Genomic DNA, 26,629 nt, shown 5'->3' on the forward strand with positions numbered 1-26,629 from the left:
CATTACCTTTATCCTTCAGTTCACTGTTCGGCTTCTCGTCACCTCCATTCATGACAATATTGCGTGTTTCTCTAAAATACTAGTGTGTGTTATGTTTGTGCAATATGAAAACAGTAGTATGCAATTTCGCGTTCAGTTTCGGTATCTAAATGTTCACCTCGGCTTAAATTGAATAGAAAATAACGGGGAATGTGATTGAACTGTTTTGATTATTACAACATGCAACAGGTCCCGAAATGATATGTGCAAGCTCCAGGTTTATCTCCAAACAACAAAAAATGTGACGAATAACTTTTTAAAATATTTTTTGCGGATTTTTTTGGCGGAGTTCGCTCTGCGTGTTGCATCAAAACAGTGGCTTTTGCGCCGGTCGCAAAGTAACTGAGCAGCAGGACGAAATTTGTCGGTTGTTTGGCGAATGTGTGCTCCGTGGAGTCTATTCTTATATAGGCATATTTTTGTAGTCTACTTTTTTGATTATCACTCTGCACTTTTAACCTGACGTTCGCAGCTGTTGATAAAGTTATCATGAAAGATTAATTTTCATAGTCTAAGCGCTCATCATCAAACTTTTTACAGCCGTTGTTGTAACGCCATCTATATTAAATATTTTATCCCTTGTTTGCACCCCGGCCCATGGAACTGAATACATTAGGAACTACTACATATACAATCTTAAATTGCGAAATGTCGCAGGACCTTGCTTTTTTCACGTATTTATTATAATATATTGAGTAGAAGTAGTCGACAAACACGCAAACAGCAAAGACGCAGAACTGCAAAATTCCGTTAGATTTTTTTTTTGTGCGGATTTTTGCTTGGGAACTTTTGTTCTGTGGACATTTCGACCCAGACCATATTTACCTGGACTATTTTGACCGAGATACTTTTTCCCCGGAGCTGTTTTGTCGTGATCTCGCCTAATATATCTACAGCATTTGTAAACAAGTACGCAATTTCTGCGCAATTTGCTTATGCCTAAAGCCTGATCCAGATGGTGTGATTTCGCTTGAGATTTTACAGCTGCCACGTTGGACAGTGCAGCGTCCAAGACGCGTTACTTTGCCGCTGGAGTGGCGTCGAGTCTCGAAATTGCAAGCAAAATCGCACCACGTAAATCAGGCGTAATTTTGCGTTTTTCAGAACAAGTTCGATTCCACTCTGAAGTAAATGTTTAGCACTTATCCTAGTCTAGCATTGCTTGAACTCGGTCGTGGTGCGAGTAAACTCATTAAAGTAAACTTACAGAAACAGGTAATAACTTTTATGATAGCCTTTCCCTTGGATCTCACATCAGCAGGAGTACTGGGTCTTACATTATGGCGAATCCTATTTTCTGTAACAATTGTACGCGCAGTGTGCACACTGCCCCTGCTTCGTGGAATAGCACAGCGGCTGCACATACGAAAGAGAGAGCAGTTATAGCACTACGGTGTATAAGCGATCTACCTTAATTTGGCTGCTTTGTGGTTTTGAGCCTAAAATAACAAACTAACACATAACTGCGGTTAAGAACAACATATTTATGAAATTGGTGTTTATTAACGTTCTTTAATTGCTATAGACTCGGCCGTTTAATTTCTCAGAAAATAAAGAAGGCCGGTAAAACACACAGGGAATAAATAATATAATAAACTTGCTTTTTGGATCCTGTTTTGAGAATATTGAGCTGCCCGTCAGGTTTTGGGTCTCTGTTCGGATAGTATGTAATCATGCATAGTCGAGAACTGTCTTCTTCCAACGAGGAGTACACCAGTACAAGACTGCCGTACAGGAGGCCCTGAAAATGCGTCCCTAGTAATTACTTCACGAATTATAATGTATAATAGAATAAACGTTAAAAGGCAAATATTGAAAGGGACATCTTTGCTCTGATATCTTGGGCGTGCAAATTACGCATACAGTGTTTTGAACGGTTCCTATTTAACGGACTAAGTTACCTGAGGAAAATCTTGATACTTTTGAAGCAGTCGATGTCTTTCATGAAGTGGCACCTTAAAGATAACAAAAAAAAATACGTGAAGTTGTTATTAACGTTCATTTTTATAGAGACTACGGATTAGTTCCACCTAGCCGGACAACCGTATGTGCATCTATTTACCTCTACAGCGCTGCCCAAATATTAAGCAGAACAAACTGTGGTAAACACCCACGTTATTTACAATGTTTGTATTGTGAGACAAGATAATAGTTGCTTTAACCTCCTGAGACCAGAAAATACAACATTTGTCCAATATATGGAACAAAGAATCTAAACCCACAGACAGTCTTTTCGTTCTTGAAACCCAATGCTCAACATTGTAGACATCTGGTGGCGCCATCTGTGAAGGTGCGTGAAAATCAATTCACAGGCGGGAGCGGTAGGGGCTTCCAAACTAGCGGTTTTCACTTCGAGTGCGTACTGCGGTGGCGGCCGAAAAAGTATGTTTTTGTTACTGTTTTTTCGGTTTTGGTGCTTCTTCCCTTTGGATGTCATTGTTAACTAACTACTTAGGGCACACGCCGCTATACAATGTTGGTCTCCAGTTGTCTTTGTTTTACTCTGACATTCTTGAGATTGCGATTTCCACTAGACGGGATAATGGGACGCAGTGAGAAGTTTGCCTGCCTGACGTAACATTCTATTGCTCCCGTGCGAGCCGCAAAAAAAAAAAAAAAAAAAAAAAGACCAGCTTTTGCACGTTTTACGCTGGATGTTAATATTTTGGGTTCGTTTAGGAGATCGAACACGCATCAGTGAAGAAGCTGCTGACCAAATACTTGAGAAAAGTTTGCAATGACAGACGTCTGACATCGAGTTGTCAGACAGTGATGATGGCACCGTTGAATACGATCCTCTGTTGGTTCCTGCTGAAGATGAGCCGGTTTTGCAGAGGGCAGCAACAGTGACGAATATTAGCCACAGGCTACTTCTGCTACAAAAAAGAGACTATCTTTGTGTAAAGTCAGTCAGATGTGAAATTTATCTGCTATGAAGATACATATTAAGAAAATATACGTATGAAAATTTGCTTGTTCTACGTTGAGAGCTGTTTGCAACCTAATATTAAGGGCGAGATGGTTAAAACATTGCGCCCACCTCTAATTGGTGTTCAACTTTTTTTACGTATTGAGGAATGGTTTTGTTTTCTTTTTCTGACCGCTGTTTTTTTTTGCCATACTGCTAGCTTTGCCACACGTTGTTGCCTTTACAAGGTAATTTGCTGTGTGATCGAAAGGTTTGGTACATATTTCTAAGAGCTCTTAGAGTGTGGCTTTCAGTTCTCTTTTGTCTTGGGTACCGGATTTCCAAGCCGTTCCAAATGACGTGGGAGAGGGAACTGACTGGAGTACATATGAATATTTTCAGCAGTATTTCACTGACGAAATATATGCAATGATGTCAATGGCTATGAACACGAAATAAGTCGCTGAGACAGGAACGAGCCTTAACACCTCTGCTGATGAATTGAATGTTTTTTTCGGCATCTCAGCCGCTGTGGATTGTGTGGGTTATCTTCAGGTAAAAATTTATAGTATGAAAAGAATGAGGGTGCCACTCATCGCAAGTAGTGTGTAGCGCGACAGGTAATTTCAGCTCAGATCACCACTAAAAGTTGTGAACGACCTCAACATATCTGATGAAGAAAAATATCGGGACAGGCTTGGGAGGGTTCGGCCTCTAATTGCGGAGGTGCTGAAAGGTTGCCATAAACTCCCTCGTGAGGAACAGGCAAGCATAGACGAACAGATGATACAGTTTTGTGGCAGAACGCAACTAAGGCAGTTTCTACCAGGAAAGGAAAACCTTGAATGACTAAAAAACTTTGTTTTAGCAAGTCCGAGCGTTCTGATTCTTGATTCCAAGATTTATCAAGAGAAAAATCCCTTCCATGTCCGGGCAGTTCCGGGATTGCAAAATCGGCTGTCGTGAGGCATGCACAAAGTCTTGCACCTGGTACTAGGCTCTTCTTCGACCAGTACTTTACGTACCCAGCGCTTTTAGATAAACTCGTTGAAAAGGACATAGCGGGCACGGGTACTTTGATGGACAACCGCCTACCCAAGGGGGTGAAGCTATCGTCAGAAGGGCAGCTTAAAGCCAGAGGACGGGGGACCTCAAAGATGCTGGTTTGCAGTGGTGACCAACAGATTATCGTGCAATGGTATGACAACAAACCAGTGGCAATAATGCCACCCGTGCATGGGAAAGAACTCGAGGACATCTGCCCAAGTGGTCTGCGAAAGAAAAAAATATACACTAATGCTTCTAGGCCGCACATTATACAAGTCTACAACGTGAACATGGGGGTGTGGACATGACAAACAGGATGATCAGCTACTACCGAACAAAGGCACGAGTAAAAAAATTGACCATCAGAGTCATTTTTCGTATATGTTTGAAATGGCTCTTAGTAACGCGTAGATCCTCTATACGAAAGGCATGAAGACAATGCAAAACAGGTAAAAGGGCGTGTTGAAGTTCCTGGATTTTCGCGTTTTTGTTGGTGAAGTGCTTGTTACACAAGGTAGTCAGAAGGGCACCGACGAGGGCGATGCAGACTGGTGTCCACCAACAAAACAGGCACGCCTTTCCCCGGCCGAGAGCAGAGCCAAAACTCGGGGGCACATGCCGAGGTTTGCCGATGTTTCGAACGCTGCGCGTTGCATGCTAGAAGGGTGCAGTATAAAAACTATGTTCTTTCGCACGAAGTACTAGCCTTTATTTTGGATAACAAAAGAAAGGCGCTGTTTTGAGATGGCTCACTCGACCAAGTAGAACTTTCCTTGCTCTGAAGCGTTTTGTGAAAATATGTTTTTGTGACAAAAAGCTAATGAACATCTTTTTTGGGTATTTGTTATTTATATTACACATTTGATGCAATATATCATCAATATCTCGTTGTTAGACACTCAAGCGTGGGACGCTATATCAAGGCTCGTCCCCTGAAAATACCTCTAGCCATATGCATGTTAAGACCGAATGTTGAATTTATGGGACAATAATGTGCATCGGTTCTAATTACTATGTTGCAATGAAATAATTTCTATGTGTTTCTTATTACATATAAAGCTATCCCTGTAAATTTAATAAGAATCCGCAATAAAAAGTTTTCCAAGGTCTCAGGAGAAATTTACCGGAACCTGTAAAACGTGTCTTAAACGATAGGAACGGAGCTTACAAGCTGGAATGTTCCGTATTATGACTACGGTAGTTCACTAAATGTAATTTTCAAAGCAACCGACCAGGCAAATAACAATAATTAGAGAAGACCACTCACCTTATCATCAGAACTTTCTGGGTTAGGTTCTTCAGCTTCCGTTGGATTGTCGTCAGTAACCTTGAATGGTAGATTTGAAGAGTTAAGTTAAAGACAATAAGAAACCCTGTAAACTCGCACTCTTGAAGAATTGTGTCAAACAGAATAAAATGTGTATAAAAATACGGAGTAAACAAAACCAGAAACCATTAAACCTTGAATAAAATATATTTTATGTTAAGTAGCTTACTTAAAAAAATAAAACAGACAATTATTTTACATCTGAGGTACAGTGGGATTCACAACCAAATGGCGTTTTAAAACTTTAGAAATGTTTGATCTGTTCGATTTGAATCTCTCGCGGAGATTCGTAACGCTCGAAAAGGGCTCGCTCAAATTGGTTCGATGTCTGCCATTTGTTTGGCGATAAAAACGGCGATTAGTTAAACGCAGCTTTGAACCCCAAAGGGACGACCAAACTATTTTTGTTTTTTATTTGAAAGTTAAAATTTAATCAAAATAAAAGTTTGAAAGTCTAGTGTAGGGCCAATTTAGCCGTCGGACGAGATGTGAGGAAAAGGTGGTGGAATGCGATGCAGAGAGCCTAGATTTCAGAGTGGGTAAAATTCAAACCCTGAAGCGCGTTTCTAATATAATGGCGAAAACCTATCACTCATGGTCGCAACTGCGCGTGCGTTGAGTTGCCGCGGTGCTAGGAAGAAAGCGGGTGAAGAAGCGGAGATGCTTGCAGGCGATCAAAGCTTTTTGTCTCCTCGCAGCTCGTATCGCAAATGCGATACGTGACCCGATCGAGCAGTTGGAAACACAGTAATCTAGGCGCACTAATGCGACGTCACTTGTGCTGCTGCCATCTAGCGGGGGCTGTGCGAGACTCATAAGCGCAGCGGCACCAAGTTCAACTCTCCGCTTTACTACTGTTGTAGACATATGCGGTTATTGTGGCTATTATTATATATGGTTGTGAGCATATGCGGTGTGGCTCTGTAAAATAAAAAATGCGGCTGGTTTGGATAAATTTCTACCAAAACCTACCAAAACCGCGACTGGTTTGGAGAAATTTGTTCCAAGCGTTTGGTAATTTCGAAGACGATCATTTTACGACTAACAAAAGTGTGTTTTCAGATGAGTTCGGCCCATCATGTCCGGTGATCACTTTGAGTTTTGACGAAAAAGAAATCATTTGTCGACTCAGTGCCCAACAAAACAAACTTTTGTTTTGCAAAAGAAAAATCTTGTTTAGGCCCAAATAAATCTTAGCAGGCCCTCAGTCCGAAGTGCTCTGTGCGGATTTTGTGTTGTTGGCATTTTGCGCACCTCCCCCAAGACAACTGCTGTTCCTACGGGTCTAGAAATGTTTACTGACGAATTACGCGTAGGGAAGATGAACTCAAAGTATTTACCACAAAGTTACAACGTCGTTAGCTTGAGCAAAAAACAGAAAATGCAAACATGGACCTTTTGCACGATAGTGCTTAAATATTGATAATGTTTTTCTTCGTATTTATAAATGAGAGGACTTTTCAAACATTAGCAGAGTATTTCCCTACATTTTTTTCATATTTTCGCTTGATATTGTTGTCTGGCTAGTAGGACAAATTTACGGAGAAACTCATGGGACGATTTGACTAGCTACTGACTATTTTAAAGGTTAATTTAAAAAGACCAGCTTTGATTTTTTTCTCTTCAAAATTAACCTTAATGGTATGTACTAACAAAATCTACAAACAAATTGTTGCATTATTTGTGTGTCTTTGACATTATAACGCCGGAAATCTGGCCAAATTCAGGCTACCGCTGTGCGTCAATCGGACGTATACATACCCATAGCTGACAAACACACTATTCTTACTTATTGTAAAAAAAAAAATCACGGGAATGGTTACAAATAAACAAAGTGACAGCACAGTGCCGGACGATGGTTCTAAGGTCGAAATTCATAATGTCTTTTTGTTGAAAATAGTGTGCCGAAGCCGAAGCAATCGAGAAGCGCTATCATGCCGCATGCTTCGCAGGGCCTGTCTTCAATAGCCGGCGAGTAGCGTCTTCGGGCACACCATGTAAGGAAAGGGACCCTCCGCTTTCCACAAGTTCATCTTAGACCTTTGCAGGGCGGTACCGTTATTTGACTGGGCCGAACCCGCGGCGCCTACGCTTGGCGATGAAGCCGCCATTGGGACGGGTCTTAAAACACAAAAATGTTTGTTTCAGTGTACAGCTAGCGGAACGTAAAGAGCGTTCACTTTTAAGCTGATGGTCTGGAAGAACCTACGTGATTTTTGATATTTCTGTACATCGCCACGTGATCACGCTCCCGCTAATACCCACACAAAGCAAGCGGACTAGGTGATCAGAAAGAGAAGGCTGACAGTGCTGTACGAGTGTAGCTCATACCGCACTGTCAGCTAAAGGGACGTCGCAACGATATTCAGCTGGTATGTTTTCACTTTACATGACCTTACGATCTCTAGTGGGACCCAAGTATACTCGCACGCAACGCCCCTGAAAAATAAATTTCTATTTTGCGGTGTAATTGTAAGTATAAAAGCGAACATTTTCTTTCAATGTCTCCCTCTCAAAACGTGATAACGTAGCTCAGAGGTACCACTGTTGGCATAGTACCCCGAGGGTCGATATTGAAATGCAGATGATAGATTGAGCCCGAGCATTCCGTGAATATTCTGTTTGGGCTCGACAAACATTTGGGTAGTGGCTCCTGTCCAATCGCCGCAATGACGACAATACATGAACCCTAACATTGTCTGTAACTTGGCAAGAGTTCTTTGCATTGACAATTCCCACGCGTGGCTATGATGAACATTTGCGGAATATAATCGGCTTCAGATCACGTGACCGCTTGTTCTGGCTGTGAGTTGAGGGGTGAACGCTGCTTGTTTTTAATGCGAAAGGATTAGCTATCCCCAGGAGCGGAGCCGGCGGCATCTGTAACCACGAAAGAAACGCGAAAGAAGTGCACATTCTTCCATTGGCTGAACAAAACGGCTCCTAGGTAGCCATTGGCGGCTACTTCATGAGAGCGTGCGCTCGGCAGTAGTATAACCTCGGCAGTAGTATAACGTGGGTGTCCACGCCAGTACACCACAGACGAACTAAGAAAGGGGAAGAACGACATTCATGCTTTCGCGTTTACAACTTATAAGGAGTGCTAAGGTGTCCCCGGAATGTTTTGTTTTAATTGTTTCTGCGGCTACCTTTGCGTAGGAAGAAGAACTAGGATATAAATATCAGGGATTAATTTTTAAGCGGTATTTACACAAATAATAAATATTCTTGCACCGCCCCTTTAAGGGCGAATGGTGAATAGACGCATGCGGCACTCACGGACTACGATCACGATGATTCTGCCGGATGATCACCGAGAAAAAAAAATGAAAGCCGCTTACAACTCCCTGTAACGCCGAATTAGAGCGCAGCTCTTGAGGAGGAGGAGGGAAGGGCACGGGGGGGGGGTAAACTAACCAGGGGGGGGTCACGTGACCTTGGGGGTCACGTGACCCCCAATGCCGATGATGTCATCACTGACGTTACTGATGACGTCATCCGTGACGATGACGATGCGGGTACCGATGACGTCATTAGTGACGTCACTGATGGCTTCACCAGTGATGATGACGATGACGATGCGAATGTCGGTGACGTCATCAGTGACGTCGCTGATGACGTCATCAGTGATGATGACGATGACGATGCGGATGCCGGTGACGACATCAGTGACGTCACTGATGACGTCATCAGTGATGATGACGATGACGATGCGGATGCCGGTGACGTCGTCAGTGATGATGACGATGATGATGTGGATGCCAGTGACGTCATCAGTGATGATGACGATGACAATGTGGATGCCGGTGACGTCATCAGTGATGATGACGATGACGATGTGGATGCCGGTGACATCAGTGATGATGACGATGACGATGGCGATGCCGGTGACGTCATCAGTGATGATGACGATGACGATGCGGATGCCGGTGACGTCATCAGTGATGATGACGATGTGGATGCCGGTGACGTCATCAGTGATGATGACGATGACGATGTGGATGCCGGTGACGTCATCAGTGATGATGACGATGACGATGGGGATGCCGGTGACGTCATCAGTGATGATGACGATGACGATGTGGATGCCGGTGACGTCATCAGTAATGATGACGATGACGATGCGGAGGCCGGTGACGTCATCAGTGATGATGACGATGACGATGTGGATGCCGGTGACGTCATCAGTGATGATGACGATGACGATGTGGATGCTGGTGACGTCATCAGTGATGATGACGATGACGATGTGGATGCCGGTGACGTCATCAGTGACGATGACGTCATCGGGGGGTCACGCGACATCGGCGGGGGGTCACGTGACCTCGGGGGGTCACGTGACCTCGAGGAGGGGGTCACGTGACCTTGAGGAGGGGGTCACGTGACCTCAGGGGAGTCACGTGACCTCGGGGGGGGGGGGTCACGTGACCCCCCACGAGGTCACGTGACCCCGGTGGGGGGGCTCGCGCGGTGCATTATGGGACATTTCCCATGATGCACCGCGCGGTTACGCCGACGGCGACGGCGACGCCGACGGCGACGGCGACGGCGACGGCGACGCCGCTCAAGCCGGAAACGGGCCCCTAAGAGCTGCGCTCTAAAAAGCAGCTAAAGTGTTCGTTTTAGAGCGCAGCTCTTAGGGGCCCGTTCCCGGCTTGAGCGGCGTCGCCGTCGCCGTCGCCGTTGGCGTAACCAACGTCATCCCAAGGTCACTTGACCCCCAAGGTCTCCCCAAGGTCACGTGACCCCTCCCCAATGCTCACGTGACCCCAAAGGTCACGTGACCCCAAGGTCACGTGACTTCCCAAGGTCACCGCAAGGTCACGTGACACCCAGGGTCACGTGACCCCCAAGGTCACGTGACACCCAAAGTCACGTGACACCCAAAGTCACGTGACCCCCTATGACATCGTCGGTGACGTCACTGATGACGTCACCGGCATCCGCATCGTCATCGTCATCATCACTGATGACGTCACCGGCATCCGCATTGTCATCGTCATCATCACTGATGATGTCACCGGCATCCGCATCGTCATCGTCATCATCACTGATGACGTCACCGGCATCCGCATCGTCATTGTCATCATCACTGATGACGTCATCAGTGACGTCACTGATGACGTCACCGGTATCCGCATCGTCATCGTCATCATCACTGATGACGTCACCGGCATCCGCATCGTCATCGTCATCATCACTGATGACGTCACCGGCATCAGCATCGTCATCGTCATCATCACTGATGATGTCACCGGCATCCGCATCGTCATCGTCATCGTCGCTGATGACGTCATCAGGGACGTCACTGATGACGTCACCGGCATCCGCATCGTCGTTGTCATCATCACTGATGACGTCATCAGTGACGTCACTGATGACGTCATCGGTATCCGTATCGTCATCGTTACTGATGACGTCATCGGCATCGTCACGTGACCCCCACCCAAGGTCACTTGACCCCCCAGTACCCTTCCCTCCTCCTCCTCAAGAGCTGCGCTCTAATTCGGCGTTACAGGGAGTTGTAAACGGCTTTGACATTTTATGTCTGTTATCGTGTTAAAAATACAAAAAGTATTTTTTTTTTTATTAAATTTTTTTTTTATCTTGGAGTTTTGCAGCCCACCGTTACGGCGGCTTTATTTCCTAGCAGAGGCCTGCAAACTCCGGTGTTTTCTTTATAAAGACTGATGCTTTTGTAAATATAAAAAAAAACAAAGGATTGATATTTACTGATATTTACTAGTTAAAAATTAAGCTGCGGGAAAATTTTGCGTCCTGCTTGTCGCGTACTCCTCTGCTCTACGACGAGACTCCCGCGGGGGGAGCTGAGATGTCTATGCAACGCAGCAGGTGCCCTCGGGTGGTGTCGGATATCCCCGGCACGGGGCCGTTACTCCTCGGGTCACGAGTCCAATTCGAGAAGATATTGATGAAGAGGAGAAAAGAGCGTGCGGGGACTTCAGAGCGCCGAGCTCTGGTTGCAATGATTAGTGGGTAGACCTAAAGCTACCTGCCTTCGTCTTCACTGCACTGATTGAGCGCGTTAGAACGCGGAACGCCGGCGTCTGGCGTTTGCCTTCGCATTTGAACGCATTCGACAAGTGCAGTGGAGACAACGGCAGCTAGCTTTACATCTAACATAGCCTCCTCTAGAGGCCCGTAGCTCTCAAGTTTTCAGCAGCGCTCCGGGTGAACAAAATAGAATTTTTGGCTCGCGTTTCGAACATGCGTCAATACGCTTCCCCACTACAATTTTTTATACTCCGTTCCATTACAAGTGCCAGCCTAGCAGACGCTACAAGAGCGAGCTCCGAGCTTTCAGTGTCCCTGCCAAGCACCCGCGCTCGTGCAGTGCGAGCATCGTTCAGGGGAACATGCTTTAGGAAGTACAGCTTCGGCTTCGCTATCAAGTAAAGTGAAACATACGGGCTCACGGAAGCTATGAAAGAGAGCAATAAAATAATAAAGCTGAGAACGCTGAGACCGCGAGTTGCAGAATTCTTTTTTTATTTTATTTTTATTTTCATATGTTTTATTATTGCGCGTCCACAGAGGCTGACAGATTCTTGCATTCGAACGTAGCAGGTGCAAAATCGAACGCTACAGCGCCGCCTGGATGGTGCTACCTAGAGCACTATATAGCTCCTACGGAGCAGAGTAGCGCAATCCTTTGAACCCCGTGTTTTGCCGACAACATGGCCGACAGAGCGGCTCGGCGCGAGTCACGTGGTACTCAGGGTTCCAGGAGGCAGCCCGCCCTATGGGAGAATACATGGAGATCGACATAACACGGCTGATTAAACAACTAACGGCGAGTTCACATTTTTCAAAACTAGCCTGTCGTGAAGTTAGTAAAGCCCTAAACACTTTATCAAAGTTTTAATAATATCGGATCAGTGTGCAAATTTTGAGAAGGCAATTTCCAAGGCAATGGCGTTTGAAGCAGACGATTTTTGCTCGCAGCGGAGATGGGCTTTTCGGGTTGGCCGGAGCGGGTCACGTGAATGATGTGACGTCGCCGTGTCGTCTGCTGCATGATGCCGCTCAGGCAATTTTTTTAAAAAAAGTTACGTCCTTGTATGGCACAAAACTTATCGCATATTATTCTAAAATGTTTCATTATTATGTCAAAAATGATTTCCATTCCGCACATCCCCACAAAACTGAAGAAACAACGATTTTCTCACGTTCTCCATGCATTTCTGACCGCAGTTGGAACCTCCGGGCGTTCGCCGCTAGTCGCCGAGAGACGGCGTTCTAGATTGCGCTACTCTGCTCCGAAGGAGCTATATAGTGCTCTAGTGCTACCAGCATAACATGGTCGCGTCTTGCGGACGCGCTCGTTCCCTCTGCCCGAGAGCAACGGGTCTATACTCACAAAGCAGGGCAGTTCCACGACGGAGCCATAGAGTGCTCGGTCGCAGATTTGGGGCGCGAGGATCTGGTAGCACAGAGCACTTCCCGGGGAACTGGAGGTTAGCGGACAGCTTTTGCAGCGGCGAGGGCCCGAAACAGAAGCGGTAGCGGGAGGAACGCGAGGAGCACCAGAGGACGTTCCATCGCCCGCGGGAGAGGTGTGTTTCGGCGTCTCGCCGCAGAGGGGCGCCCGACACGTGGCTCTCTTCTCATCCGTCGTCTGCCGCTGCACCTTATCAATTTCGGCGGCCGCTTCATGTGGCGATCAGCCAGGCTTCGTCAGTGTGTAGGAGGCTATGTATCTACCTACTAATCAATCCAACAAGAGCTGGGTGTTCTGACATTCCCGCGCTTTCTAGTCTTTTGTTCTCTCAGTTTTTGCTCGCATAGACCGACATCAGTGAACATTCCACGCAGGCGTAACGCCTCTATAACTGAAGCTCATATAGGAGGCAGGCGCGAGCTCGCGAGACAGCTCCTGCCGCTTCATGCTCTGCTCGCGCAGACGCTGAGTGGGGTTATTCCTCGTGCAGAAGGACTGCAGTTACCACGATGCATGGCGGCACCGAATTCGTTATGAGACTGGCTGTGAGATCGGTCTATTTGTGTTTGGAGTCGTAGCAAGCCACAACACTTTTCTTCTGTGGCGTACACAGGGATACAGTAGAACGCTACAAGGCCGGATGTTGAAAACAAACCCTGCGAATAGTGCGATATGATAGCGCCTCTCAATCGCTCCGGCTCATGAGCATTTTCTACAACTGTAGTACATGAACAGAAATATACAGGGTGTCACAAGAAATTTAAAGGGTTCTTTTTACCGCAAAAATAAACTAGGCATCGCCGAACACTCATTCTCTGCCCAAAGGTAGCACTAGAGGTCACGACCAGATGCCAAAGTTTCAGCCCGATCCTATAGCTTATTCAAAAGTTATAAGTGATTTTCTGAAAATTTCTATGGGAAAATGGAGTCCATTTTTGCCCGTTTTCGGTTTCTGGTGCCATAGAGCCCCATGTATTCGAAACCTACGTCGGCCGCCATTTTCCCAATGAAATTTTCAGAAAACCACTTGTAACTTTTGATTAAGTTATCGGATCGGGCTGACATTTGCCATCTGGTTGTGACCTCTAGGGTTACATTTGGGCGGAGAGTGAGCGTTCGGCAATGCCTAGTTTATTTTTTTAGTAAAAAAAATGTGATTTTTTTTTTTTTTGACACTGTATTTCTTATTTTAAAACGCCGTCTGCCGCCGTATTGTCAGTTTGTTTCTTTCTGTCTATCCCCGAGCAATTTTACGCTCTGTAGAAATGAGGAACTTGTCAACAGTGGGTATTTACTGCAAAGATCTGCGCGTGCTCGGGCAAGCCCGAAAACCCTAACCCAACCCGACTATCGGGCCGTGCATTGGTCAATATATAAACGTCCAGTTCGGGCTCGGGCCGGGTTCAGGCTTATATGTTTCGATTTGCGTCGAGATCTGGTCGAGCCAAGACTAAGGTCTCGGGTCCCGACATCCGGAGTTTGCAAAATCTAAAAAATTGATTTTAGATTAAACATTTAAAAAGCAGAGGAAAGAGATTGCAGAGAAAATGCCGACACAGGTTGAAACTGATGGCGCGTAAATGCTACAATAGACCTCTATATCAAGTTTTATCCACTGCGATAAATTACGCTTGGTAGGCGATTGCTTGTCGCGAGGTGATTTTTGTTTTTTATTCAGCATAACTCCTGTTCTAGTTTTCTTTTCGCAAGAATTGCCAAAAGATACCAACCAAACGCTTCTATATTTACAAATCTCTCTTTTATTAAAATTCGCTTACACGTAAAATAAACTACAGTGTTGCATCATTTACTTGAATAGGTGGTTGAAGTGTCGTAAATTGTGCCTCTCTGATATTCACATGATCAGTACAGATAGAGCAAATAAAATATGGCTTCCGCTTTTACTAAGATGGTGTATGATTTTAATCGGATGGAAATTAGGTTTGCTGTGGATTGAAAATATGTAGATGACTGAACAGTACTGATCAAATGAAATAATCTTTACGAAGATGTAGAAAATCATTGTCAGTTTTTCGGCTCTGGGATTCAAACTACAGGGCCGGCTTGTTCGAAGCAGAGTCTCAGTTGAGACTGCTCAAAGAAAGCGCTGTCAAGGCTAGCGCTCGAGCTTAAGCCGAGTCTCAGACGGTCGCGCGCCCGAGCCTTGGCAGCGCTTTCTTTGAGCAGTCTCAACTGAGACACTTCTTCTAGCAAGCCGGCCCAGGTCTCCTAACTAGCAGGCAGGTGTGCAAGCCAGTGCACGCAAAAAAGGTTGTCGAGCGTGAGAAGGTTTCCCTCTATATCGCGGCTAAGAATGTACCTGCGTAGAATATGCTTTGTGTCTCCGCCGAGGACTAAATTACGGGACCGCCTTCGGCGGCGTGATTGCCAGTACTCTTCTATACACTCCGTGCGACGCGACTGGCGCACCGCCGCGCGGCCGGTACCGAAGGTAGGCAGCGAGAACTCCAGAGAAAACGAACTCGAAACCACGCCGCGCACATTGGTACGCATTGAAGTCGGAGCGGTGCGGTTGCGCTGGGTTCACGGCATGAAGTGCTGCCTGGTCTGCATTATTAAGTGCTTCAATAGTTATGCGTCGTATCTCGTGGAGACAAAGTTTCACAGTTTTTCATTTCGCCGATGTTTTGTGGGACAGCGACAACGATGGAGCCATGCCGTACGGCGCGAGAAATTTGGTCTCCCGACCATGTCTGCCACTGTGTCGGCACGCCTGACATATTCTACACTTCCGCTTTGCGCTCTGCGTTTGTTTTTGTACCAGTAACGCCTACATGTGTTAGCGCCGACGGGACGAACTGAAATGCCATTCCACACTCGCGGGTATGCAGTGCCAATTTCGTTGGAGGAATGCCCTCCAAAAAAGTTTCGTCCCCATCGTACGTGTCGATGATATTTCCAGACAAGTACGGCACGCAATCTGTACTTCATGAAGAAAGATTCGAACGGTGAAAACTCGGAATCACTGGAAAATCGAAGTTTTAGTATGGAAGTTTATGTGGTGTGCTTTCTTTCTTGATCAGCCTCCTTTTGGATCTGGAAACGCTGACACCCCGAGTTCTGTAGAAAACATTTTTTTTCTTCTCGGTTTTAGAGCCACCTATCGCAAAGTGGTTCGAACCGGAAGTACCGTCCACTGGCCCCTTCCTACCTGTAAAGTGTGCACCTCCGACGATGAGTGGTATTATCTTGACAGCCTTTGACGGTCAAAACCAGTTCCCATTTAGTTGCGCCGCCCATACTAAATTTCTGCCTGGTTTCGCTATGCCAACTCTTTTTGGTATACAAAGTATTGTGTCAAGTTACGGTCATGTCAAAGTACCTGTGTGCCGAAAATCAGCACCTCGCACAACAGGTTATTACACAACAGCTGACCGCAAAAGCCCTTGACGGCCAAACCGCGTGTTGGCCGACAACTTTGTTTTCTCGGATTTGGAACGACCTTTCGTAAAGTTGTTTCAATTGGAAGTACAGTCCCACTAGTCCCTTCCTACCTGTAAAGTCTCCACCTCCCACAACCAGTGGTATTCTCTTGACAACCATTTCATGGTCAAAAGCCGTTCCCATTGAGTTACGCCACCCAAAACAAATTTCCACCTGGTTTCCCTATGCCTCCTCTTTTTGGTATAACAAGTGCTGTGTCATGTTACTGTCAAGTCCAACACCTGTGTGCTCAAATCTGCACTTTGCACAGCCCGCTATAACACAACATTTTGGGTCTAATATTGGTTATCCCGTACAGCTTTATTTCTTTATTCGTTAGAAACATAAGTTTCACACCTGCTGTCTTAATGAAACTTGACACACTTCGTGCACAAACTTAATGAACATCTCACTCGCCTGCAAATATCATCGTTCCAGCAGTCCTACGTTTACAGCGACGAGCGAAATAAATTTCCGACTCAGAGCAAGTATGGTGGCGGCCGTCTTGCTTTTCGGAAAATTGCTCCAACTCATTTTTCGGCCGCAACTAGAGAAATTACCCCTAATAACGACTCAAACTTAATATATAAAAAGTGGAAAACAGCTAAATGCCCTTCTGCCCCAGCACCCATGCAACGTTATCCTCAACGTATCGGCTCAAAAAGCAAAAGTTTCGTCCGTGCGCGCTTCCGCCGCCACAGCTTCGCATGCGAAAAGGCGCCGCAGGCTGCTGAACGCGCATCACTGTCGAACGCCAGCTTCTCCGCTAGCGGCGCTGCGCGCGTTTTTCAAAGCGCCCGCTATAGTTCCCGCACGGAGCGTATACCACGATTAACTTGCAGTAAACTTACTATATTGCTTCCTTTTTGTTCCGCGTCAGATTCGCAACAAAAATGCAACGGGTTCGTTCTCCAACAAGCGCTTTCCTTGCTTTTGTTTCTCGTAATTTTTTTAATGACGATCACTTTCGCACCCAAGAACGAGGTAGTATTGGGTTTGAATGATATGCGAATCCTGCGTTTTCTAAAGATCTCTAAAAAGTGAAAAACAAAAGCACGAAAAATTGCGGGCTGGAGAGTTAGGGCGCTGCGAGGAATTATGTACACCACCCTCAGTCCTGTTTGAACCTCTCCCAACTCAACCCAAGCCTCGACTCTGCGCCGGTGCTGCGATGAGAGTTTCGTCACTGTTCGCGTTTCATTTAAACGCGAGAGTACATCGTTTTCAAAAAATGCTGGGAGCAGCCAGGACTAAAACACGCTCTGTTAAAAAAGGTGGTTTCGTCTCGGGCTCGGTTCGGGCTCGGTTGGGGTTCCGGCCGGAATACTTATCGGTCGGGTCGGGTTCGGGCCGGTGTCCACGAACCATAGTCGGGCTCGGGCCGAGTTCGGGCCATGGCATAATTGAGCCGGGTCGGGTCAGGCCTTAATATTCTGGCGCGATTTGATCTCTTATTTACGACACTCTGATAGCATCCATTTTGCTTCCTTTCTCGTTTTAGAGCATCAAAGACATAAAAATAACGCAACATGTCTTAGCAGATTCTGTTAGTACATATCATTGACCTTAAAATGGACAAATTTAAAATATAAAAATTCCATGTTTTTTTTAATAGATTCTAAAAATTTAGTAAAATGACAAAATGAACCGATTTGAGTGTTTCTTGCAAATTGGTTCCGATAATTAGAACAATAATTAGCGCAGACACCTACACAAGATAAGGCAGCACGCTGGTAAACTCTGAGGGCCGGTTGCACCAACGCCGCTTAGCGCAAAGCGGAGCTTAGCCGGGAAGTTAAACTAGGTTTTGGTTTCGTTCGGTTGCACCAAACTCGCTTATCGCTAAACCTAGCACTAAACTACGCTTAACTTAAGCGCTCAACATTGGGCGCTTAGTTTTTGGCAACGTTACTAAAACACTCAGTTGGGAAACTCGCCGTCGGAACCTGGGTCGCTGGCGTCCACCGAGACCGAGCTAAATGCGACAACAGCGCCACTCTTTATCATTTGTCGGTACTGTGGTCAGCTTGAGCTTTTTGAAAGCCTGTTTTTGCGTAAAAACAAATAAAAAAAGACTTTTTTTTTTGTATGAAATTTATTGGAGTTTAGTACAAAAAGGGGGGCGCGTTATGTTTTTAAAATCTTTAGTTTGCAGGGTTTTGCGGCACAATTAATATTGTTTTTATTCAACCATGCCTCAGCCGGCCTTTGAGGTAGCGCGTCCCGCGCTAGGTGCGTTTTGACTTCGGTAGTTGAACGCGGCGCGTCCGTCGGGGCGACGGGGGTGGCACCCCTGTAACCTCTACCGCTGTATCTGTTCTTAAAGCCAAAATGGATGTCACGTGCACTTCCTCGAGTGGCCGCTGCTGGAGAAATGGTGGCGTTGTGTTCGTTATTAGCTCGGTGCTCGGAGACAGATCAGGGCCACTTTTTCAAAGCTGTCTTGTCTCTATGGGAGTTTCCCAACTGAGTGTTTTAGTAACGTTGGTTTTTGGTTGTTTCTTAATCCTGGATTTAAAACATGGCTGCTGGTTACTGGCGGTCGACGCGGTGGACGAAATTGGTTGTACAAAGTGTTTTAGGCTACAACAGCGTGAGAGTTTCGACAGAATGACCTTCGATTGTGACGAGGATGCAAAATATCGTCGCGTGAAGTGTTTATCGACCCCTGTTTTCAAGTTGGCTCTCCACTTTCAGTGCGTGTTAGCCTTAACCGAGATACGTACGGAGCTGTGGGGCTCATGTCTGTCTTCGCGTTGGTTATTCTGTCCACGACCAACTCTATTGATTCTGTCAACGAGCTTATTCGTATGTACTTTCTGATTTTCGCATAACTGTAACGTATTGTTATTTACCACTTTGTTTATTTCTGCTTGCAACGCATATCCTTCAATCCGATCAGCGCGTTGAATAGTGGCAGTACATGCTCTCGGCGATCAGCTGATTGTCGACACCTCCGCCGGTTGCATGAGATTGCGGCGCTTTTAAATAATAAAATAGCAAAAATTCAATTTTTTTCGTTTTCTGAGTTTTGAGACAATCTTCAGTGAATTTTCCTTGTCTCGCGAGTAGAATCTTGGCTTCTGAACACTGTATCGATCCATAACCGTAACTTTTCTGGTGATCGCGCTTTTTAGGAATAATTTGGCGACGACAAACCGTAACGACTACAATGCGAGATTCGTTCAGCGCTGTATTGGGGCAGGCTGGGGCCGGTGATGCGAGGAGACGACCGTTCTCATCGGCATGATGTGATGTACTTGTGGGAGTTTTCGTACTTTGAAGCCTGCCGCCGTCTATTGGTATGAACTCCAGATCTGCCTATTATCACTCGCGAACGAGCTTCTGGTTCTCTATCAGCAGAAAATTAAAGAAAAAAAAACAGGTACTGGGTGACATTTGCGTGTTCAAAAATTGACAGTTTGTACGATCATCAAGGGATCTATCTACCAGTAGTATCATTTTGGTGTATTGGTAGTTATACATTCTTTCCCCTTCACTAAAACAAAATATACGTAGTTCCATTACCAAAGGGTTTGACACAATCAAGCCAATTAAAGGTGTCATTTCTGTGGTGACTGCACACCCCTTTCTATGCTGTCACCAACGGTAGAACATGTCGATCTCAGTTGCGGTAGGCGCACTGTGCATAAAAAGTTGGTCCACCAGCTGTTGATCGGAAGAATTCTGGTACAGTATCCAAATCACTGGATAGGAGCATGGTTTTTAACAAATGGGCTTTTAAGGCAGATGTTGAAAGGGATCAGGTTTGGTCTTTTCCTATAAGATGAAGGCTTCAGTTGCTTACACGACATCATGACACTAGTTGCAGCACCAGAGACGATTGCCTTAGAGAGGAAAGACAGGACTCATGTTTGCATCTTAATGTTGGTGGTTAAGACCCCCCTTGAACAGCTGCATGCTGTCACTATCACATGCATTAAAGTTTTGTTCAACTATGTGCTCCCATTTTGTATGCTTAAAATACTGTGTGCAGTGGCACAAGCAGGGGGGTAGTTTGAAAGGTCAAACCTGCCCCCCCCCAAACCCCCTCCCTGAAATCATCACTTTTTCTTTTTTTTGTTAGTAAAGCAAGACAAACATTGAAGGACTACCACCCGAAGGTTTGGGACGGCTGTGCCTGTATCCGTCAGTCGTAGAGTACATTAACTACTATACGCAAATATGAAAGAAAGCCCCCCCCCCCCCCCGAATATAATTCCTGCTACACCAGAGGCTGTGTGTATGCATAGGCATATCCACCTTATGGAAGGGCAGTAGGATGTACAGAAATGGCTGTTTCCCTGATTTCAAGTTCAGCCTGGCAACTGGACACTGCACTTTGCGGCATTGTGGCAACAGCAATTCTGCATAACATGGTGCTTGAACTGATCGAAGCAGTACTTCCTGTGGATCTAAAGCTGTAAGGCATTGGTGTGTTTTCCTAGTTATGCCAACCGAACAGTCGCCTTGCAGGCTCTGATAAGAGCAACACTAAGACCATTCTCGTCAACTGTGTGTTTACAAAAAGCCTAAGTGCTCCTAGGCATGTCTTCAAAATGCTGGATGGGCATCATGAGCAACACCATCCTTTGACAAGTTTTCTGGTCAACAAGTGGATGCTCTGTATTGTAGAGAATCATTTTTACCTTTAGTTTTTATTAATTTCACAACTAGCTTTTTTATAAGTATTACATTTTACTGTACTCATGTATACTGGGGCAGCTTCTGCAGTTGTATTCTCCTACAATTCATTTGTGCGAGTGGTCTGGTACATCATTTGCACTGGTGTTACTGTCCCTAATCTCATTTTGTAATTGATAAACCAGAAGTCCAAGTTGGGCTAGTCTCATATTTGCAAAAAGGAAGTGGTGGACTTAACACTTTGCCACCCTAGGCAGTCTAAAAGTGCCGCCTCCCCCTACACTCGCATAAACATACATGCGCACAGATTGTTTTACCTCAGTTCTAGGGTGTTCTTGATGGTGGTTACCAACAGCCCCTCTGTAACAACCTGTATGAGGTTGAAGTTACTATGGCCTACAATGCCGTCTAACGATGAGATGCGCAAAAGTTTGAACTTGGTTGTAGTAAAGTAATTTTTGATGCATTTCAAGCAAGATGAAAATTGTTTGTTGGTGCAGTACCCCACAGACAAGCAGAGCAGCACAAAACATATCAGTCTGGATGAAGTCGACAATTCTCTTTATGAAGGCGTCTACTCCTATCAATATCTTCTAGTAATCATTGGTCAGTGTCTCCTCCGTTCTCTGGTTTTTTCTTCTGGATCCGTGTTCCTTTGATTACATGGAGTTTCGTAAATCTGAATCACATACTTGTCTAGAGCCACTTTTCAAAACTTGGCACCCACCCGCTTCTACCTAAACTGCTGCCATAAGCAACTACTTACTTTGCATATTGAGAAGTTTTTCACTGGAGATAGGAACTTTAAAGAAAAACAAGAAGCAACTGGGATGGAGCACTAGATTGTCAACATTGTAAGTGCTTACTTCGGTTTTTCTTGGTGTTTCACCTATTGCTGGTGTTTTGCTTGTCTCTAGGCTATCAGTTGTTTGTCTCGGCCTCTTCCTGTAACTGTTAATAATTCCCTAACCATATAGTAAAAATAATGTTAGAAATACCATAGGTGTTTTCTTTGTATTTTCAACAGAGTAGTCAGCAACTGTTAGAGGAATCCATTAGTTTATTGGAACTAGGGAATATGCGAAAGCTGGGAAAGGGGAAATTGGGTTCGTACTGAGCTTAGAAGCACATGAGACATATTGTTATCAATAGGTGATGGCATGAGTGCCAAACTGCGTATACAAAGTTCAGTGTGGCAGAAACCAAACCAGTAGTCACAGTATTTTACTCATACCTACAAGCCTCTAGTAAAAGTGACGAGTGTGGAGAATATGCTAATGTAGGATACCGTCTTGAATGGCACAATAATGAATTCAGCATTCATATGTGTACCTAGAATTAGGATCATATTCACCCGTCGGTCAGTGTACTGTGCCACAGCATATATGCCATGGACCTCTCGGTACACATGTTACCACATGCTGTTCAGTACCGTAGAAGCTAACAATCGTTAGGTAATCAGGTCCTTCAATATATTCCATTTCATTATTAAAATTAAATATAATTTTCACCGGTGGAATGTGCTTTGTTGCAATGCACAAGTGTTGTGTGGTGAAGTAGGCATGATGAAAACACCCTACACTGGCCCACAACTTTTTTTTGGCAATGCAGTGGAGGGTACAGGCACGCGTTCCCTCTCCCATTTTGAGCGCTGAATAAAGCTGTGCGCGGGCTCTCCTCCTCTTCACTGCATTGCCAAGAAAAGTTGTCGCCGAGTATAGGGTGTTTTCATGATACCTACTTCACCACACAACACTTGCGCATTGCAACAAAGCATGCCCCAGAGATAAAAATTCGATTTAATATTTATAATGAAATGGAATATATTGAAGGACATGATTACCTAACCTAAGGAGCCGACCTAGTGTTTGTGAGAGGTGGCCCGCCCCGGGCCACCTCAAACTACCTCCCTCATATACCTGTAATAAAGTTTTTCAGACAGACAGCCAGAGTACTGTATTTTAGTATTTTGGCTGCAGTTCGCATTTCAATAGATATTTGTGCTTAAATTATTCTTGGCTAATAGCTCGGCAGTAGCCCAAGAGTCATGCCTTGCTTATTCAAACTTTTGATCGTCAAATTGCTTACGGAAGTGATTTGCATAATTAGCAAAAACACAAAATGTTCATGAAGGGTGATTTGGGCATCTTAATTATATATTTGGGAAAATAATTTACTGGGTAAGGGGTCGGCAACCTGTGGCCCACGGGCTAGCAGAACGATAATCACTCATCTAGTACACAGAAGATCGGAAGGTTAGGTTTGAAAGTTGCATGTAAAAACCCCAAGTTAGCTGTCGTGCTGCATATGGAAGGTTTGCCCTCTACAGCGGTGACAGAAACCATCTAATTTCATAGCTGAGTGACTCAACACTCTCTGAAGGTTAAACAACCCATTTTATTTTGACGTTTATGATCATAATAAAATCGAAGTAGATAAGTTTGAATCTATAGAAAGATATACATTGCATATGTAGTGGATTTCACCATACAAGGATGCCTTGGTATAAATTCTTAATGTATTAAGTTACCAAAATTGGCTCATGAAATAAAGAAATCGAGAAATATGTATGGTCGGAGCCAGAATATAGGCGCTAAAAAGGATTAATGTTATACGATACTGATTAAAAAATTATTAGCACTTCTGTTATCTTGAACCTAGAGTTGGTCACTCTGTTTTGTCAGCCCTTTTTATACAAGGTTGCTGTCTCTACGGTCACTGCTGTGCAGGCAGTTGTGACTGTGTGGTAGTTGTGGCAGTGGTGCAAGAAAGAATGGCTGCCCCGTCTGTAATTTGTGCGCGGCTCTCCTGAGCCGAAATAAATATCTATGTGTCTATCTACAAGTGGAGGAGTCATTGTTTCTGTGGTCTGAAGGGGTGTCTGGTGCCAATATCTATCAAAAACTTTGAGCACAGTATATCATGGAAATGTTTTGTTGCAAAGAAGTGTGTTTGAACGGGTACAGAAGTTATATGAAGGATCCACAAGTGTCAACCATAACGGAGCTTATGCCCGTGCATGTCGACGACTGATGACGACAATGAGCGTGCTTGTGAGCTCATTCTGCTGGATAGACGAGTGGCAGTAAACGATATGATAATTTGCAAATCAGCCAAGACTTTTTGCATGTCATAATTCATGGCAGGCCTGGGTTTTGAAACATTTTTATCTAAATAAAATCTACAGGCATGAATCATTCTTAATCACCCTTATATTTAAGATTTTTCCTCTTTTTTTCTTCAGTTTATTATTGACAGATTTACTGCTCCTTCCAGAGAGCATGGATGCTAGATTGTGCTTTGCCATTTCTGAATGGTGTTTTCTTTCAATGAGCCAGGTTTTTGTTTTAGGCCAGTGATTTTCGGAACCTGTAACCTCTTCCCTATAGATAGTTGCAACTGCCACAGTGAGAGAAAAGATCAGTATAGTCGTGTTAAGTGCCTCTAGAGGCTGGACATGCTTGAACCATTCTCGTAGCCTCGTTTTGGAAGGTGCTGAGACATATCCGCAGGGCATTGGTGACGTCCAGAGGGCACCGAAATGCTGAGGACTATCACGTGATCATCGTCGTCCCCAAATCATAGTCAATCATTGGTCTTTGACAATGCTGTTGCGACAAAGATTTCTATCTGGTGACCCAACGTCCCTCCAGACAGCACTGAAGTGATAAAAACTACCACTGGATGGTCGTTATCCTCAGCTTGCAGTCAATCATTGGTCTTAGATGGTGCTACTACAACAAAGTTTTCTATTTTGTGACCCAACTTGCCTCCAGATGGCACTGAAGTGCTGAGAACTACCACGGGATGATTGTCATGCTCCGATTGTAGTCAGTCACTGGTCTTAGACGGTACTTTTACAACAAAGTTTTCTATCTGGTGACCCAACTTGCCTCCAGACGGCACTGAAGTGCTGAGAATTACCACGGGATGGTCGTCATCCTCAGATTGTAGTCAGTCATTGGTCTTAGACGGTACTTTTACAACAAAGCTTTCTATCTAGTGACCCAAATTACCTCCAGACGGCACTGAAGCGCTGAGAATTACCACGGGATGGTCGTCATCCTCAGATTGTAGTCAGTCATTGGTCTTAGACGGTACTTTTACAACAAAGTTTTCTATCTGGTGACCCAACTTGCCTCCACGTGGCACTGAAGTGCTGAGAATTACCACGAGATGGTCGTCATCCTCAGATTGTAGTCAGTCATTGGTCTTAGACGGTACTTTTACAACAAAGTTTTCTATCTGGTGACCCAACTTGCCTCCAGACGGCACTGAAGTGCTGAGAATTACCACGGGATGGTCGTCATCCTCAGATTGTAGTCAGTCATTGGTCTTAGACGGTGCTTTTACAACAAAGTTTTCTATCTGGTGACCCAACTTGCCTCCACGCGGCACTGAAGTGCTGAGAATTACCACGGGATGGTCGTCATCCTCAGATTGTAGTCAGTCATTGGTCTTAGACGGTACTTTTACAACAAAGTTTTCTATCTGGTGACCCAACTTGCCTCCACGCGGCACTGAAGTGCTGAGAATTACCACGGGATGGTCGTCATCCTCAGATTGTAGTCAGTCATTGGTCTTAGACGGTACTTTTACAACAAAGTTTTCTATCTGGTGACCCAACTTGCCTCCACGTGGCACTGAAGTGCTGAGAATTACCACGGGATGGTCGTCATCCTCAGATTGTAGTCAGTCATTGGTCTTAGACGGTACTTTTACAACAAAGCTTTCTATCTGGTGACCCAACTTGCCTCCACGCGGCACTGAAGTGCTGAGAATTACCACGGGATGGTCGTCATCCTCAGATTGTAGTCAGTCATTGGTCTTAGACGGTACTTTTACAACAAAGTTTTCTATCTGGTGACCCAACTTGCCTCCACGCGGCACTGAAGTGCTGAGAATTACCACGGGATGGTCGTCATCCTCAGATTGTAGTCAGTCATTGGTCTTAGACGGTGCTTTTACAACAAAGTTTTCTATCTGGTGACCCAACTTGCTCCAGACGGCACTGAAGTGCTGAGAATTACCACGGGATGGTCGTCATCCTCAGATTGTAGTCAGTCATTGGTCTTAGACGGTGCTTTTACAACAAAGTTTTCTATCTGGTGACCCAACTTGCCTCCAGACGGCACTGAAGTGCTGAGAATTACCACGGGATGGTCGTCATCCTCAGATTGTAGTCAGTCATTGGTCTTAGACGGTGCTTTTACAACAAAGTTTTCTATGTGGTGACCCAACTTGCCTCCACGCGGCACTGAAGTGCTGAGAATTACCACGGGATGGTCGTCATCCTCAGATTGTAGTCGGTCATTGGTCTTAGACGGTGCTTTTACAACAAAGTTTTCTATCTGGTGACCCAACTTGCCTCCAGACGGCACTGAAGTGCTGAGAATTACCACGGGATGGTCGTCATCCTCAGATTGTAGTCAGTCATTGGTCTTAGACGGTGCTTTTACAACAAAGTTTTCTATCTGGTGACCCAACTTGCCTCCACGCGGCACTGAAGTGCTGAGAATTACCACGGGATGGTCGTCATCCTCAGATTGTAGTCAGTCATGGGTCTTAGACGGTACTTTTACAACAAAGTTTTCTATCTGGTGACCCAACTTGCCTCCAGACGGCACTGAAGTGCTGAGAATTACCACGGGATGGTCGTCATCCTCAGATTGTAGTCAGTCATTGGTCTTAGACGGTGCTTTTACAACAAAGTTTTCTATCTGGTGACCCAACTTGCCTCCAGACGGCACTGAAGTGC

The 26,629-nt window shown here is 45.1% G+C and overlaps 1 protein-coding gene across 1 annotated transcript in view; it reads right to left on the minus strand.

Annotated features, from left to right (window-relative positions):
- LOC120841076 overlaps positions 1-26,629 on the minus strand; it is a 110,687-nt gene that overhangs the window by 9,442 nt on the left and 74,616 nt on the right. Inside the window, exons 7-9 of the mRNA XM_040211902.1 lie at positions 5,262-5,321; positions 1,941-1,994; positions 1,641-1,780 (exon numbers count right to left, since the gene is read on the minus strand). Of these exons, the coding sequence (XP_040067836.1) occupies positions 1,641-1,780; positions 1,941-1,994; positions 5,262-5,321 (254 nt within the window). The remainder of the gene's footprint in view (positions 1-1,640; positions 1,781-1,940; positions 1,995-5,261; positions 5,322-26,629) is intronic.

This window comes from Ixodes scapularis, unplaced genomic scaffold (assembly GCF_016920785.2).
Source record: "Ixodes scapularis isolate PalLabHiFi unplaced genomic scaffold, ASM1692078v2 PGA_scaffold5__190_contigs__length_132052651, whole genome shotgun sequence".
Classification (NCBI taxonomy): Eukaryota; Metazoa; Arthropoda; class Arachnida; order Ixodida; family Ixodidae; genus Ixodes; species Ixodes scapularis.